This window comes from Ornithodoros turicata, unplaced genomic scaffold, assembly GCF_037126465.1.
Source record: "Ornithodoros turicata isolate Travis unplaced genomic scaffold, ASM3712646v1 Chromosome17, whole genome shotgun sequence".
NCBI classification, from domain to species: Eukaryota; Metazoa; Arthropoda; class Arachnida; order Ixodida; family Argasidae; genus Ornithodoros; species Ornithodoros turicata.
In genome coordinates, this window is record NW_026999326.1 from 3448421 (window position 1) to 3467401 (window position 18981).

An 18981-nucleotide genomic window follows, 5' to 3' on the forward strand; every position below is an offset into this window, starting at 1 on the left:
CTCCCTCCTGCGGCGACCCAACCGTGAATGCAGGAGGGGGCTACTGCGGCTGCTGCCGGGTGATAGGGGCGCCAATTTCCCGACGCCGGTGTGCTATAACGACGAAGAGGCTCTGCGAGCCTCGTGATAAGTGTAAGATCTCGCGCGCCCAGTTCGGGTAGCCATTGTATCGTTCTACAATAAACGTGTACTGACGTACAGACCCTGACTTGCACATGGTGGCAGCGGTGGGATACTCAGGGAAAGCCTCGACTATAGGACGTGAGTAGAAGTTCCGTTCTGCCGATCAAACGCCATGTTGTCTCCAGAGTCTAGTTTGGGGCAGAGTTCAACCCCCGGGGTTGCCGTGGCCCTAACGCATTGTCAGCCCCCAGAGCAATTCAATTTTAGTTGCCCTGAAGAATGGCCTAAGTGGATCAGACGCTTCGGAAGATACCGCGTGGTCAGCGGGCTGAATTTAAAGCCTCACGAAGAACAGGTCAACGCCCTCATATATGTTATGGGAGATAAGGCCGAAGATGTACTGTTGTCTTTGACCTTGAGCGAAGCTGACATGACGAACTACGAGACCGTTGTAGCCGCTTTTGACAAGCATTTTGTGGTCAAGCGCAATATCACCTATGAACGAGCAAAGTTTAACTCCCGTTCTCAAAAAGAGGGAGAGCCCGTCGAAGAGTTCATAACGGATCTGCATGCTCTTGCCGAACATTGCAAATTTGGGTCCCTACGCGATGAGCTGATTCGGGACAGAATTGTTGTTGAAGTAAAAGACAGAGTTCTCTCGGAAAAGATGCAATTGAATCCTGACCTTACGCTGGAGAAAGCCACGACTATGGCTCGACAGACGGAAACGGTTAAGAAGCAACAAGCGTCGTTGCAGCCAGGTCCTGAACACAAGGTTCAACGACTCAAAAGTTCCAAGTTATTGGTGCAGAAGAGCGCTGCTGGGCACGCACATAAATCTGCAACCAACAATGGAAGGACAGGGCATTCTGCTAACTCGCGAAGCGGGAATTTCTGTCGGAAATGTGATCGTTCTCCACATCGCAGAGATAGTTGCCCAGCAAGAAATGCAAAATGCAATAACTGCAACAAAATGGGGCATTACTCCCGAGTATGTTTAAGTGCTGCAGCAGTCAGGGTGGTTTCAGAAGAACCCGCGTTTCTTGGCACAATAAACGTCGAAGGGCCCAAGCGTTGGCTAGCGCCAATAAACCTTTGCGGAGCTACGCTGGATTTTAAAGTCGACACGGGAGCCGATGTAACTGTAGTCTCTGAGGAGACATATCGTACATATTTATCGACGATTTCGTTAAACAAGCCAAGCAGAATACTGAAAGGGCCGAATAGGAGCAAGCTTCAAGTCCTGGGCGTAATAAAAGCTGAACTCGAATACCGGCTGAAGAAGCTGTCCACGGATGTTTTTGTAATTAGAGGTCTAGAAGAACCCCTATTGTCTAGTGAAGCTAGCGAAGCCCTTGGTCTTGTGAAAAGACTCTTCGAAGTTACGGCGATAGAATCGGCGACGGAATCTAGTCTTCAACCTGTAAGAGAATTCCCAAAGCTATTCCAAGGACTAGGCTGTGTCAAGATACCCTATCATGTACGTTTGAAACCGTACGCCGTACCCTTTGCGCTTTCAGCCCCGCGCAGAGTACCCCTTCCTCTCATGGAAACGATAAAGAAGGAAATTGACCACATGGTCGCACAGGGTGTCATCGTACCGGTAGATGAGCCTACGGAATGGTGCTGCGGCATGGTAATTGTAAAAAAGCCAAATGGAACTTACCGAATTTGTGTTGACTACACCCCGTTGAACAAATTCGTAGAAAGGGAACTTCATCCTATGCCAGTCACAGACCATGTCATCGCTCAGATAGGCGTCTCCAAGTACTTCTCAAAGTTGGATGCGAATTCTGGCTACTGGCAGTTTCAGCTTACCGAAGAGTCGCAATTACTTACGACCTTCATTACTCCCTTTGGTCGCTTCAAGTTCACAAGGTTACCGTTTGGGATATCATCAGCACCCGAGTTTTTTCAGAAGAAGATGGCTCATATCGTCTCGGGCTTAAATGGAGTCGTCTGCAACATGGATGACATCCTTGTTCACGCGAAGACAAGAGAAGAGCACGATGACAGAGTACGCAAGGTTCTCGCTCGATTGCAAGACTATGGGGTGACCTTGAACAAAGACAAGTGCGTCTTCGGTGTTCAACGAGTAAAGTTCTTGGGTCATATAATCGACCAACAAGGAATCCATCCAGATGACACAAAAGTGAAGGCCATTCAAGACATGAAGCTTCCCACGTCTCTTACGGAACTAAAAAGTTTTCTTGGAATGGTGAACTACCTCGGAAAGTTTATTCCTCATCTGGCTGATGTTGTGAGCCCGTTAAACGCTTTATTAAGTTCCAAGTCGCAGTGGGTTTGGACAGAAGCACAACAGCGAGCATTCAAGACCGTCAAGACGTTGCTAACGACAAGTCCGGTTCTGGTCTTCTTCGATCCGAAGAAAAAGACAGTTGTTTCCGCTGATGCTTCGTCATATGGACTTGGGGCGATTCTTCGACAGTTGCAACCTGATGGGACGTATCGACCTGTCGCATATGCTTCACGAAGTCTCACGGACACGGAGAAGAAGTATGCTCAGATAGAAAAGGAGGGACTCGCCATTGTGTGGGCATGCGATAAGTTTCGGGATTACATCACGGGGATGCACATCACTATCGAGACCGATCACAAGCCCTTAATTCCAATCTTCATGAACAAACCTTTGGACGACATAACCCCTCGTCTACAAAGGATGAAGCTGAAGCTGATGCGGCACTCTTGTGATTTGGTTCATGTCCCAGGAAAATCTCTAGTAGCGGCCGACGTTCTCTCGCGAAGCCCGCTTCCGGACATTGAAGACAGTGGGTTGGAGGATGAGCTGGCGGCTTACGTCAGGGGAATCGTCACCTACTTTCCTGCGACAGATCAGAGATTGTCCCAAATCAAGAAGGCGCAATACGAAGACACTTCGTGTCAGATGCTGTCGAATTACCTTCAACAAGGCTGGCCAGACAAAGCACTTGTTGACTCGAGCTGTAAGAACTACTGGCAAGAGAGGCTCAACCTTTCTCTCGACGACGGACTTCTCATGAAAGGGTCCCGAATTCTTATCCCCGTCGCCATGAGAAGAGAGATACTCAACAAGATCCATCAAGGGCATGCCGGGATCACAAAGTGCAGGGAAAGAGCCAGGCAGACAGTTTGGTGGCCTGGAATTTCTAAGGACATCGAGGATGATGTTCGAAGATGTCCGCGCTGTGTCCAGGAGTCTACCAATAGGCATGAGCCTTTGATGCCTTCGCCGTTCCCAGGGCGCCCATGGCAGAAGGTAGCGGTCGATCTTTTCTACCTTAGTGGCAAGTGGCTCCTGCTGGTAACGGATTATTATTCAAGATATCCGGAACTGGCTCCTTTGACCAACTTAACAAATTCAGCGGTCATCGATCACCTGAAATCCATATTTTCCAGGCACGGAACGCCAGAAGTACTCATCAGCGACAATGGACCACAATTTCGGAGACTAGTGGGCAGTGACTTTGCTACATTCGCGAAAGAGTGGTCATTTGAACACAGGACTTCTAGTCCACGTTTTCCACAAAGCAACGGCTTCGTCGAAGCCGCTGTCCGTGTCATCAAGCTCAGTCTCAAAAAGTCGGACGATGCGTATAAAGCTCTTCAGAGCTACCGCGCTACGCCATTAGGAAATGGTTTCAGTCCGGCTGAGCTACTTATGGGTCGCCGTCCTCGCACGTCGCTTCCTACCGCCGCGTCGCTGTTAAGTCCCAAGACACCAGATCGGAATCAGTTGCGTCAATGGGAAGAGCATCGCATTGAAATGCAAAAAAAGAAACTATGACCAGCGACATGGTGTGCGAACCTTACCACCCCTACAGCAAGGCGAGAGGGTATGGATAACGGACACCCGATCAAGTGGCGTGGTTCAGGCACCAGCAGCAGCGCCTCGGTCCTACAACATTCAGATGGACGATGGTGTACTCCGTAGGAACAGATTTCACTTGATACCTGTACCGTCACCGTCCTCTGATTGTCCCCAAAAAGGTCCTTCTGCAGACGCGTTGGCAGCTCCCACGTCCGACTCTCGTCCCCAGGAACCCGGAGGAGGAACAGGCCCTGGGCCTGAGCTTGCTGTCTCCGCTAGGTCGTCGTCTGGGGAAGTTTCACAAGCTGGTTCGTCTGACAGTTGCGGCCACCAACCGGGAGACCACCCCCCCACATAACCCAACAGGAATGACTACTCGCAGCGGCAGAGTGGTGAAGCCAGTGAAAAGACTTCAAGTTGGATTTGAATGAGTGTGTTTGTGTGGCTGAGACAGGTTTGTTAGCTGAGTGCATTAAAGGGGGGAGATGTGCTATAACGACGAAGAGGCTCTGCGAGCCTCGTGATAAGTGTAAGATCTCGCGCGCCCAGTTCGGGTAGCCATTGTATCGTTCTACAATAAACGTGTACTGACGTACAGACCCTGACTTGCACAGCCGGGCCAGTAGTAATAGGGGGGTCCTATTAACTTGGGGGCGAAACTACGGCACCCCTGCCCTGAGCCCTGCGCGTATTTTTCCCCGCGCTGCGCGTGTGATGAGGGTTGTCCGCGCGCTTATCGGTGGGGGAGGGCTGCGCGTGCGCTCATCGTAGCGTATTTTTCAGCCTGGGCAGACTTCTTTGGCCATACGTGGGCCGACTTCACATATTTTTCCGATACAACAGGTGAGCGATTTACATGCGGAGACATGCAAAGAAGGGTCATACACAAAAAGTACAAGTGAAAATATATTTATTAATGCCAATCAAGTTGAGATATATTTATTAAAGCCAATAGTGCTGGGAATTGTGCCAATTGTGATGCCAATCAGCTGAAGGAGAAAAACCCAGCCGAAAAACCTTCACCACCTGTAACAGGGCGGCGGTCGGGTGGAGGGCTGCTGTGGTGGGTGGAGCGTGACCGGAGGGCTGCGTGCGCGCTTACCCTTCACCCTGGGCTGACTTCTTTCACCATTTGCCTACTTGGGCCGACTTCCTTCCCGCGACAGGTGGGCGGCGCTCGGGTGGAGGGCTGTTATGGGAGGGGGGCGTGGCCGGAGGGCTGCGTGGGCGTTTACCCTTCAGCCTGGGCCACCAACTTTCGTCATTTTTCAGCCTGAGTCGACTTGAATCGTAATTTTTCCAGCTACAACGGGTGTGCAGTAGGCTGTTTACATGCAAAGGATAGCCATACACAAAAGTACAAGTGAAAATATATTTATTAAAGTCATTAGGAATTATGTTATGACTCTGCGTGAATGGGAAGAACTTAGCCAAAAATCTGAAGTAGAAGGAACACAATACACGTAACAATACTTATTAAAGGTATGATACAATAGCATTGAGTAGGTATCACAAATCAAACACAATATTTTTATTAACAGTAATCACAAGTTTTCAATGAATCAGAAGTGATAACACATTTAAAATATTCTTAATCAATACGATTACAATCAAAATTACAAGTTTTATTATAAAAAGTCTGAGATGTGAGAACCTGATAGATGTAAGTAATTTCGAGCACAATAGCTAAGTTTAATATTTCAATATGACACAAATTTAATTTCTATTGAAGTGAATAGCGCAGACATAAGGAAATAATTCGAATCAACACATAGCATTAATATAGAATCAGTCATAGGCATGTAGGAAATAATAGCTACACCATATCAAAACGAAAAAACGATCAACACATTTAATCAAAGAAGATATTCTTAATCAATATGATTATTAAAAAAAATTACAAATTGTATTATAAAAAGTATAATATTCCTATACGCGAGAACCATCAGTGCAATAGCGGGAAGTTCTGATAGTTGTATGTAGTTAAATGTGAACAGCACAGACCCTGGAAGACTATGGGACACGAAGGAAAGAGGAACAAAAGGAGAGGAACACAAGAGGAAATAAAATCTATACCACTACATTGATTAATCAAAACAACATAGTAATCTATCATTCAGAAAATCAGAAGAAGAAAAAATCAAACTCATCAGAAAATAGAAATGTTAAAAATGAACTTCACCACATAGTACGCTCCTATCCAACAACCAGATCTGATAATATCTACCCTGATTTGTTGTTGAAGACAGCTGCCAATAGATGTATGGAAGACCACGGAACACGAACGACAAGAACGACACGAACACAAGAGCAAATAAAATCTACACCACTACAAAGCAGATATTCCTAATCAAACAACAGAGTAACCTATCATTCAGAAAATCAGAAGAAAAAATCAAACTCATCAGAAAATAGACATGTTAAAAATGAACTTCACCACAAAGCACGCTCCTAACCAACAAACAGAGCAAAGAACGACACGAACACAAGAGAAAATAAAATCTATACCAGTACAAAGAAGATATTCTTAATCAATATGATGACAATCAAATTACAAATTGTATTAGAAAAAGTCTGAGACGTGAGAACCATCATATCTGTCATAACATTTCGAGCGCAATAGGGAATCTGAGTTTCATATTCCAACATTACTCAACTTTTAATTTCTTATTAAGTGAACAGCATAGACGTAAGGAAATAACGAGAAACAACAATCAACAGCTACAATTAATAGAGAGCCAAACCTGCGCACCATCCAACACATAGAGAAATAATAGCTAATCAATCTATCAAAAGCGAAATAGCACAGACTTAACGTTGAAGAACAGAGGAACACGCGGCGACACGTAAGCAACAACAGAGGAAAATAATCTATCATTGAACCATCGTAAAATCGACCAATATACAATTTTCATTCTAACAAACACTACGAACCTTGATGGAGGTATCCAAGACATAGGAAATATGCACGGTTTTCACTCTTTTCCTCAAAGCCAGGAGACTTTATGTCTCTATCTATGTGACCATAGCACCGCGCATGCTTTATAACTCAAAGGGTTAGGGGCTATATTACTTCGTCCAGCAAACGGGACGCTCTAGAGGTCAGATAAGAGAGTTCAAAGGCGATATATTTTATTGTGCAGCGCAAATAGATGTCGATATCACTCGCGGGGGTCACTATCTTTTCGCATTCTTTCCCTGAAACGGAAATCTTTCGTCAAAGTGGTTGACAAGTCGAATAAGTTTGTAGAGATGCGATATTCTTATTGAAGATGTAGAGAAAGTCCAAATTATTAATTGGTAGCAATGATACTCAATCAAAAAGAGAAACAAATTTAATTACATCAATTTTTGTAATATCTTGCAACAGAAATTTCTAATGAACCACACAGAAATATCAAATGTGAAATGCAACTCAGAGTTATGAGGCATTCCAATCTTAGAGGTACTTACTTATGTCAACCGAGTGAACAATTGAAACAAATACAAGACAATAATTATTTGCAGCGGTAAGTTCACAACTCATAGAATGTCAGTCGAGTGAATACTTGAAACAAAATCAAAACAATAATTCTCACGACAGGTGGAGATTATAGCATTCTAAACCAGATAATAAAACTTTAATCAATTTTAATCATCTATAATTTTTAATCATCTTTAATCATCTATCAGTTTTGCCATATCTTGGACGGCTCATTTTTCCTATCCAGTCATACAACTGGACAACTGTGCTGGCAAAAATATTTATTTATTTGTTCCGTACTCCAATGGAGTTGCTTGTCAAAGACGCCTTTTCTTCTTCTTTTAATATGTCTGGGCGATTGTATCTCATTACGGCCGATGTCTCATTACGGCCAAAGTCTCAATACGGCCGAAGGTAGTCTCATTACGGCCGAAGATGTCTCATAACGGCCAAAAGTCAAAATGTGTATTGTAACGTGCATTGACATGCAATGTTGCAGCCAGGTATGGATATACATTCCAGAGTGTATAAACCATGCGGTGTGCCCTTAAGGCCCTTATCATATATATACACATATTGTGAGACAATCAGTATGTTATCATACCACAGCACAATGCAGCATATTGTGTAATATGTACACCCCAAAAGTAGTGTTGATGTTGCTGTGAAGCAGCAGGCTACTAATGTGGAGTTAGCTACTTGTGGAGAGCTAGATGAACATCGGCTTTGTTGTGACGTTTTTTGGAGTCGTCCTACAGTCACTGGCCAAGAAGGAACACCTATCTCAGTCGACGTCAGTTTATTTCCATTCGCTTTACAATGGTACAATTCTTGCTTCTGGAATGAGTAGACCTGCAAGAAGCCAAGAGCAACCGTGAATAGGCTAGAATATTAAATAAAAACAGGCATTTGACTCTACATGGTTGGTTTTAATGTGCACAAGCTGCATACATGTTGATATGTGTCTGTTATTTCATACAAGGCTAACAAATCTTCATCTAGACAAAAATATGACAAGCCTTAAGAATGTTACTTCCAGGTAAACACAATGCATGACCATGATATGAATTTAGTTGCATTAGTTCATTCACTTAATGGAAACATGTGAATATGAAACAGTGATACATTACAATTCATGAAATGATGCATGCATGACTTTCCTTTTTTCATTTCTTCTGATAAAAGTAGTGCACGAATTAGCACTCGTGCACTACTACAGAATTTTTCACTTCACAACAGAACCGTATGATACATTGGTAATCTTAACAGCTCACCTCTTCAGCCAAGACTCCCTGGGCAGCAACATCCTATTAGCCATGTTGTTGTTGTTTTTCTTTTTCGGAATCCTTCGCGCAGCCGCATAACATGACTGGAATGGAAAATGGCTATAAATAACAATGTACTTAAATGACTTCATCTTGAAATATTTATTCTAATCAGATATGCTTTTGCGCTTAGTACGGTGCAAAAACCTGCGCAACATTTGCAGATGTTCGTGGTAAGCAATTCGAGGAGATCAATTCAAGTATGCCGACTTGTGCTTTTATTTTTGCACAAATATGACGACAAATTTTAACAAATGAAATATGGCTCACAATGATAAATCTGCTGTACGGTGCGGCATTATCGGTGTCTTAACTTCGAATGAATTTGTTGTTACTAAACGCGCAACGAACTACAAACGGCGCATATCTACTAACACATACCGAGCTACATCTATTACTGGCACTTCGGCTGTTTTGATTCAGTCAAATTACTCGTATGAGAATGCAACTATGTGTCGATAACACACTGCTAAGCCAGACAGTCTACGAAAGCATAACTCACCAGAATTCGTGCTTCTTGGCCTTGGTCAACACTGCACGATATAAGTTGGGACTATGACGATTCATTCAACTCAATTTTCACCGGAACAACACGCGCTGCTCGAAAGACGACGACGGAAAATAAAGAGCCGCTTAAGTCCGCTAATTTGCACTTTACAGCACTACAAATCGATAGATATAAACACGTCGTAAACTACAACGGCTCGCTAACACATGATGATGATGATGATGATGATCCTGGAGGCTATCCCCTTTGTATCGGGTGGACACCATCCGAAGTTGAGAGCGTGAGAGTATAGCAAAATAATAAGATATCAAAATACGAAAGGAAGAGTATTGATCCCCCCCTCCCTCTATAGCATGCAAAACGTGATTAGCGCTGAGATGAACATACATGTCCATGACGCGAGTTATTTTCACTGATAAAAAAGAGGTCACGTGGGATTGCGTGACGCTTGCGAAATGTGCAGCATGGCGAAACGAAACTTGTAAATAGTGCATTGCACTTCATGGTAGCTGCCGGAAACGAAGCAAAGTTATGAGACAATGGATTACAGGTATGTTGGCATCTTTTTGATTCCTGCGTATCATTTCACATTACACTGTGACACTGAATACATGCGTGTCGTGTCTCACGATGCTGGGGAAGCAGTTGCATGGGAAGTGTGCATGGTTCTAGACTTTTAATTTTTGATCGCGTGATCGGAATATCGGCACTTCTCGCGTTGTGGCTTGCATGTGACCAACCAAGTGCTGTTCCCTTACTAGCGCTCCTTACAAACGACAAAACGAAACGTGTGGGAAGGTATGTTTTTGATTACTCATATATAACGAGAAAATGTATCGTTTTCAGGTTGCTGCCACTACTCCATATGCCCGCAATTGTCCTGCGTGTATGATTACACTAACGACGTCGCCCTCCACGGCGGAAGTGGTTTGCGCACACGCGTTTCAGCATGAAGCCTGCAGGTAACATCTGATGCTTACCCTTCGGACATACTGATTCTGAATTTACATATTGTAGCTTAGAGGAATTCCGAATGCCCAGAGTGACACACGCTTATAACATTGTGACATCAGCGCAGTGGCATAAGCACTAATGTAGTGCCCCACGAAAATGAACGAGGGGCAGTGGTTTATCCAGAATCCCAAGCACGAGAGGGGTGTTGGAAAAAACTGGGAATGGAGGTCATCACTATAGTTGCGTCATTACAGCTCAACATATCATTACAGACGTGTCTGAAGCTGGAATTGCAAGGGCACCCCCTGTAGGGGGTGCACAGTCAAAAAAAGTTAGGGGGTGTCACTGAACATTTGGGGGGTGTAGGGGGGTCTGGATAAAGCACTGACGAGGGGGACTCTGCCACCCCATGTAAAGCCTCATAAAACACCTCCTGAAATATTTTCCTGGCTATGCAGCTGCATCATTATGACGTAATTGTCATTGTTGTCCATAATTCTTGAATATGTTTTGAATATATGAAAAAAAAAAGTCTGCTTGACAGCATATGTCTTGCGGTCATCATCAAACAAGAGCATATGTCGCTTTGTTCAGCACCTTATATACTTTTTTTTATTTCAGTTATGACATAATTGCCATTGTTGTCCATAATTCTTGAATATGTTTTGAATATATAAAAAGTCTGCTTAACAGCATATGTTTTGGGGTCATCATCAAACAAGAGCATATGTCGTTTTGTTCAGCATCTTATGTACTTTTTTTTTATTTCAGGTGGACGTAAATTGTAGAAGGCAGCAAGTGAGGGAAAAGATCATGGTCATAGGTCATGTGACTCCTGGAGCTCCCAGTGGGCTCCCTCACCCAGACTCCAGACTCACAGTTTGCTCACAGAACCAACGAGTGGGATGTTGCTCGAATACTGAGACAAAATGGCGTAACACATACAAATATCATGTGACACAGTATGAGAATAAAAACATTTTTCATGAGGGATGCATGAAACACTGTCGCAATATTGTGTGCATGAACCATTGTGTGTGACACAAGCCGTGGGGACACACCGCCTCGGACACACTTTGGGAAGCATAAAACACAGCGATTGCTAATATAGTGGATGCTTCTTTTTTCTTTTTGGCCGTGATGAAACATCTTCGCCCGAAATGAGATTTGGCCGTAACGAGACACTTGGGGATTAAAGGATTTTCGGCCGTAATGAGACTTTCGGCCGTAATGAGTCTTTGGCCGTAATGAGATGTTACCGTCTGGGCTGGTGCAACTGATTGAGAAATATGATAAGTTTTCACATGAGATTAGTGATCCTTTCTTGTAATCATAGATTGATGTATCATGTCTCTAAATTTCAATGACCGATCCTTTCTCCGGCAATTCTATCCTTCGGGTGATGAACTTGTACAGAGTGTAGTCGAGTAAAACCTATTTGATGGCCGGGTCTCATTTCATATGAGAATTCTTACACAAATTGTGGAATATTCGTTTCCTTAGCGACCTTCAATCTAATCATAAGGTGTTTTCATTGTGATGCGCAGAATTCATTATAATGATGACAAAGATTACATTTATTGTTTCAGTTATACACTTGTTTATTTCGATAAATTACAGTTCTATTTCAAACTCTGAAGTTGTTGTCTGTTGTCTTCATTGATGAATTCCGAAGACATTAAATAGTTTACTCTGATTATTGGGCGCTTGAATCCAGCGTTGATTAACGCAGGCGCTATGTTGTCGCCGTGTTTGCATTGTTTCAACAACTTGCACTTTGTCGCGATGAACTTGCACAGTCTCTTATTGATGTTTCCTTTCTTTGTATGAAGATTCTTGAATGGCGTACAAGACAGTATTAGATGAAAATCGTCCGGTGGTCCACCGCAATTGATATATTTGTTGAGTTTCAACAGGTGATAATACATCAGACCCTGCACGACAATATTGAACTTCTGTTGATTCGACATCGTTGCAGAGACTGGTAGAAGACAATAATTGCGTTGCCGTGGTAGTGGAATATATCACGTGATAAGATTTTATGTACTTTCCATCTCAGATATGTGTAATTTCAACAAATCCGTAATGAATCGTGCGATATAGACCGCTTGTATATGATAATTTGATCCGACTGTTTTCTTGATGTACGCAATGCCCATTGCAATGATTACAATTACATCTGGTCTAGTGTATTTCAATTCTTCGTTGGCAAACCTCAAAAACACCGCCATCAATCCCAGTGGCCCTTCCGACGTTGATGTGCAGATATTTTTATAAGTATTGTAGATTCGGCATATAAATTCTTGCACCTTCAGTTCTGTAGTTTGGACCATTTCTCCGAATACGACCATGTCTAGGACGTATTGAAATGCAGCGATAATGGAATCGTCTCGCGGCTCCTCCTTTTCGAAGCAGTTTTTTATCACATCTTCCCATGACTTATGGTATCGAGTACAAAATCTGTCCATCTTTTCAATGTAGAGCAATTTACTCTTCTGTTTTCAAGTGCACATCTACACTTAATTAAAAGCATATCTATGTTTATTTTATTGATTAAAATTTTATTATCTGGTTTAGAATGCCATAATCTCCACCTGTCGTGAGAATTATTGTTTTGATTTTGTTTCAAGTATTCACTCGACTGATATTCTATGAGTTGTGAACTTACTGCCCGAAATAATTATTGTCTTGTATTTGCTTCAATTGTTCACTCGATTGACATAAGTAAGTATCTCTAAGATGGGAATGCCTCATAACTCTGAATTGCATTCCACATTTGATATTTCTGTGTGGTTCATTAGAAATCTCTGTTGCAAGACATTACAAAAATTGATGTAATTAAATTTGTTTCTCTTTTTGATTGAGTATCATTGCTACCAATTAATGATTTGGACTTTCTCTACATCTTCAATAAGAATATCGCATCTCTACAAACTTACTCGACTTATCAACCACTTTGACGAAAGATTTCCGTTTCAGGGACAGGATGCGAAAAGATAGTGACCCCCGCGAGTGATATCGACATCTATTTGCGCTGCACAATAAAATATATCGCCTTTGCACTCTCTTATCTGACATCTAGAGCGTCCCGTTTGCTGGACGAAGTAATATAGCCCCTAACCCTTTGGGTGATAAAGCATGCGCGGTGCTGTGGTCACATAGATAGAGACATAAAGTCTCCTGGCTTTGAGGAAAAGAGTGAAAACCGTGCATATTTCCTATGTCTTGGATACCTCCATCAAGGTTCGTAGTGTTTGTTAGAATGAAAATTGTATATTGGTCGATTTTATGATGGTTCAATGATAGATTATTTTCCTCTGTTGTTGCTTACGTGTCGCCGCGTGTTCCTCTGTTCTTCAGCGTTAAGTGTGTGCTATTTCGCTTTTGATAGATTGATTAGCTATTATTTCTCTATGTGTTGGATGGTGCGCAGGTTTCGCTCCCTATGAATTGTAGCTGTTGATTGTGTTGTTTCTCGTTATTTCCTTACGTCTATGCTGTTCACTTAATAAGAAATTAAAAGTTGAGTAATGTTGGAATATGAAACTGAGATTCCCTATTGCGCTCGAAATGTTATGGCAGATATGATGGTTCTCACGTCTCAGACTTTTTCTAATACAATTTGTAATTTGATTGTCATCATATTGATTAAGAATATCTTCTTTGTACTGGTATAGATTTTATTTCCTCTTGTGTTCGTGTCGTTCTTTGTTCTGTTTGTTGGCTAGGGGCGTGCTATGTGGTGAAGTTCATTTTTAACATGTCTATTTTCTGATGAGTTTGATTTTTTCTTCTGATTTTCTGAATGATAGGTTACTGTGTTGTTTGATTAGGAGTATCTGCTTTGTAGTGGTGTAGATTTTATTTGCTCTTGTGTTCGTGTCGTTCTTGACGTTCGTGTTCCGTGGTCTTCCATACATCTATTGGCAGCTGTCTTCAACAACAAATCAGGGTAGATATCATCAGATCTGGTTGTTGGCTAGGAGCGTACTATGTGGTGAAGTTAATTTTTAACATGTCTATTTTCTGATGAGTTTGATTTTTTCTTCTTCTGATTTTCTGAATGATAGATTACTATGTTGTTTTGACTATGTACATGTTTTGAGCATGTACTATGCTATGTGTTGATTCGAATTATTGCCTTATGTCTGCGCTATTCACTTCACTAGAAATTAAATTTGTGTCATATTGAAATATTAAACTTAGCTATTGTGCTCGAAATTACTTACATCTATCAGGTTCTCACATCTCAGACTTTTTATAATAAAACTTGTAATTTTGATTGTAATCGTATTGATTAAGAATATTTTAAATGTGTTATCACTTCTGATTCATTGAAAACTTGTGATTACTGTTAATAAAAATATTGTGTTTGATTTGTGATACCTACTCAATGTTATTGTATCATACCTTTAATAAGTATTGTTACGTGTATTGTGTTCCTTCTACTTCAGATTTTTTGCTAAGTTCTTCCCATTCACGCAGAGTCATAACATAATTCCTAATGACTTTAATAAATATATTTTCACTGGTACTTTTGTGTATGGCTATCCTTTGCATGTAAACAGCCTACTGCACACCTGTTGTAGCTGGAAAAATTACGATTCAAGTCGACTCAGGCTGAAAAATGACGAAAGTCGGCGGCCCAGGCTGAAAAATGACGAAAGTTGGTGGCCCAGGCTGGAGGGTAAACGCCCACGCAGCCCTCCGGCCACGCCCCCCTCCCATAACAGCCCTCCACCCGAGCGCCGCCCACCTGTCGCGGGAAGGAAGTCGGCCCAAGTAGGAAAATGGTGAAAGAAGTCAACCCAGGGTGAAGGGTAAGCGCGCACGCAGCCCTCCGGTCACGCTCCGCCCACCACAGCAGCCCGCCACCCGACCGCCGCCCTGTTACAGGAGATGAAGGTTTTTCTCCTTCACCTGATTGGCATCACAATTGGCACAATTCCCAGCACTATTGGCTTTAATAAATATATCTCAACTTGATTGGCATTAATAAATATATTTTCACTTGTACTTTTTCTGTATGACCCTTCTTTGCATGCCTCTGCATGTAAATCGCTCACCTGTTGTATCGGAAAAATATGTGAAGTCGGCCCACATATGGCCAAAGAAGTCTGCCCAGGCTGAAAAATACGCTACGATGAGCGCAGGCGCAGCCCTCCCCTGCCGAGAAGCGCACGGACAACCCTCATCACACGCGCCGCGCGGGGAAAAATACGCGCTGGGCTCAGGGCAGGGGTGCCGTAGTTTCGCCCCCAAGTTAATAGGACCCCCCCTATTACTGCTCGGGCCTTCGAAGTCGCAGAGAAGATGTGCTAGCTTAGCTCAATTGGTAGAGCCCTGGACCGGTAATCCAGAAGAAGTGGGTTCGAGTCCTACAGCTGGCTAACCTTTCAGTGACTTCCATCTTTCATCACTTATTAAGTGTGTTTATGTGTTTAATTGGAAAGCTTGAGCCACTTTTACTTATGATTTCGCGTAGAGAATACACTGTAATCAATTGTCATGTTTGTTGATACAACGTGCACACTTTGCTGGGATACTCTTCTTTCTGGGATGTTTCTTTCTTCTTATACTAAGTATATATACTATAAGTAAGTATATATATAAGTAAGTATACTATAAGTATAGCCTACCTGACGTCACACTGACTGGTGTGCAATCAGAACGCCGGGATTTTCCGACTGTAGATTTTAGGCTTGACCACACAGCTATCTTTTCAGGTTTGAGGGAATTAAGAGCGGGACGTATACTTTTCTGTACCAGCTCGCGGTTGTGAGTGGACCGCGCATGACCTGAGCAAACAGTGCTTCCACAAGGGCAGCTTATCCAGAATGAAATAAAATTGTTGTCCTCCTCGAGCCTTGCTGGCACGCCAGACATGTTACATGCTAACAGTGTTCTGTCTTCTGTAGGTGTCCTTTCACCGTTTTCCAAGTGATGAGACAATATACAAGAAGTGGATTATTGCCATCATGCGAGACGTAACTTATTGTCACATGAAGTTCATAGCACACGATGACAGAAAAAGGCAGACGGACACGGGCTATCCGTGCCCACCTCTGTCTTTTTCGTTAATAGCCATGTATAATTTCAACCAAAACACTCTTCACACCTTGTGTGTGTGTGTGTGTGTGTGTGTTTATTTTGCTTTTCTCTTTTTTTAAAACTCAGAACGTCATAGAAAGAGCGCTTACATATAGCGTACGATACGCAAAAGTGGGTCCAGAAACTTCGGCGGACGCACATTTTACCGTGGTAAAGAAGGAAAACTGCCGTCACTTCGAACACACGTGCGCATGCACTAAACACCGAATACCGGGCGGCTGCTTGAGTTCGATTGCGCGTGCTAGTCAATATTGTGGACAATGTGCTCCACTACAAAAGAGCAGTTCACATATATCGAGTCACAGCTGTTCGTGAGTAGTGAAGAAGGCAGTGTGTACGTTTCCACTGCGAAGGCGTAGGACTACTTTTTCTACCGTGACGGCGGTGGCGAAAGAGCACAAAAACTCTGTAACATATCATAGCACACATAGGTGTGGCAGAGCGCCTAAGTCGTTTCTCACATGTTCTCATCATACGTAGGGAAACGTCGCAGTTCAGTGATTTCGGCCGCCAGCTGAACCGGGCGGCGTCCCATTCGCAACTCCCGAGTCCTGACTCCACCAAGATGGTCGACCAAAAAGTGCTAACCAGTGTTACCCGACGTGAAAGTAATTTTGCATATTACCTATTATAATGTCATCAAAACAAAACTTATGCGCAAAATACAATAACAAATCGTTTAAATGGTGTCTTACCCCAAGCTGGATGTCGTTCTTTTCTTAAAGGTTATTTCTGTGTGCTGGAATTGTACTTGTAACTTCATTTGATGTTCAGAGCACTTGATGTAACTTTATTATGTTGTTATGGCGTACTGATTTGCTGACTGAAGGATTGCATCACAGGCTTGACCTAGCAATCCCGTTAGTTATATTGTACGCAATTCTACTGTTGCAAATAAAGACTTGTTCCTCTTCTCCTTCTATAGTGTCAATTTATTCCTTATGGGCTGCTCAACATGCCATCGGAAACCCTACACGAAATAGTGGCATTCTTCTGCTGTTATTCGATGGAATACATGGCAAGACCAGACGCCGGATGTTGAGAGTATTCCGGAAATCCTTCTCTGAAAAAGCGTCAAAACGTATTTATCGAAGAATCAATCAGGGCGCGGCCTCCAGAATCTCGACCGGAACGCCTTTGATCCCCCGTCGCCTGCAAGCTCTGCAAAGCATTGAGATGTCAGCACGTCCGACGAGAGCGAAAGTTAGCTGTCGTCGCTATCCACACATTTCCTCGAGGACAACAGTACTGCAGAAACAGAAGGAAATAGTCCCTATTTTACAGATCCGTTACAACGACACTGTATACATACGGAGACGAAACTGGTCACGACGATCACGTGGTTCGTCAGTTACACGCAGCTAGCCACAGCTCATACACTGCCCGCAGTCTTGTTTTATGCAAAACGCACGACAAATCATGTACGAACGCAAGTGAATGTCAAACGCAAACAAATAGCAACAGCGTCTCACTCGGTAAGTCGACACGATTCCGGAGCTAGCAGACATGGAGGAAGGAAACACAGGAGCGGCCCTTCGAACTTTTTGCCATTGGGACGGGCGTGCCAGCTTCGCACTGCATTCTGGGATGCTCCTGTCTACCATGTGACCGCTCACGCAACCCCAAGAGCATGCGCAGGCCAGCTCCCAAAGCAGACGACGGGAGTCGTGATTGCCTTGCAGTTGAGGTATCTGCATTGTGATGAACGCCGCGCGTACAGCTTTATTTGTGTGTGTTCGGAGGTTTACTCTCGGTTTACACTTCTACTACAAGACCGGTCAGGGTCTGCAGGACAACCACGCAGGACTAGAAACATCATTCGCGGCAGCGATGTTTGTGTGACGACGTGGCCGCGTTTTGTGTGTTTATTGCTGAAGTGCCACAAAGTGAAGCCTGCCAGCAATCAAATTTGTACAACGATGGAGGAAATCAATTGAATCTGCAGCTGTATCACAGCGCCAGCTTGGAAAGGAACGATTCAAGATGACTCTCTCACAGACAGGGGTACGAAACAACCGGTCAAGTACGTGCTTACGAAGGAAACGTTATTCTCGTGTCAGAGCTGCTTTCTGTTGAACGACAGCCGCAACCGCGGTAAGAACACGTTAACAAAACGTTGTTTCCGCAGTGGTGCTCACATTTTAAGAGTAAGTAACTTTGGAAAAACATAAAAGCACGAAAAGCAGCGCTAGCAACAAAGCGTTTCCAAACCGAAACCTTAGACAGGATCACGTGGTGGACAGGAAGTAATGGCGGTTTTGACAGGAGCGACCGCCAGAGGGGTCCCACGGAAATCTGCTCGAAACGGCCGCTCCTGTGTTTCCTAACTCCATGCTAGCAGACGATTCTGGCGGGGAGCGGACGCTTCCGGCAGCCAATGAAGTGCTCGGCCGCCTGACGTCACCGCACGCCAGACTCGGCTTGGGGGAGACTGTTGCCGCGGAGCACATTCTAGCAAACTAATTTCTCAGGAAATTGGCGCTTTTTGAAGGAAATATTTTTCGTGACATTTTATGATAGAAGTATGTTCATATCAAGCGGTGAAAAAGATATGACAAATGATTTCCATGCTCCTTTAATGTTGCTGTGCTCTGTGCGTGGCGGGTTTGCCTTGCTGTTGTGCCGTGTCTGCGTGTGTTTGAGGACCTCATAGTAACAGAAATTCTTGTCGTAATTACACGGCACGACA

General features: G+C 43.5%; 1 protein-coding gene and 1 non-coding gene across 2 annotated transcripts; both read left to right on the forward strand.

The window, feature by feature from the left end:
- The first annotated feature begins 295 nt into the window (after positions 1-295).
- Positions 296-3907, forward strand: LOC135372777 (uncharacterized protein K02A2.6-like). Its single transcript, XM_064606246.1, has one exon. The coding sequence runs from the start codon at positions 296-298 to the stop codon at positions 3905-3907; it is 3612 nt and encodes a 1203-aa protein (XP_064462316.1).
- An 11591-nt stretch (positions 3908-15498) lies between these two features.
- Trnat-ggu (transfer RNA threonine (anticodon GGU)) lies at positions 15499-15571 on the forward strand. The gene has a single exon. It is a non-coding gene; the product is annotated as a tRNA-Thr (tRNA).
- The last annotated feature ends 3410 nt before the right edge of the window (positions 15572-18981 follow it).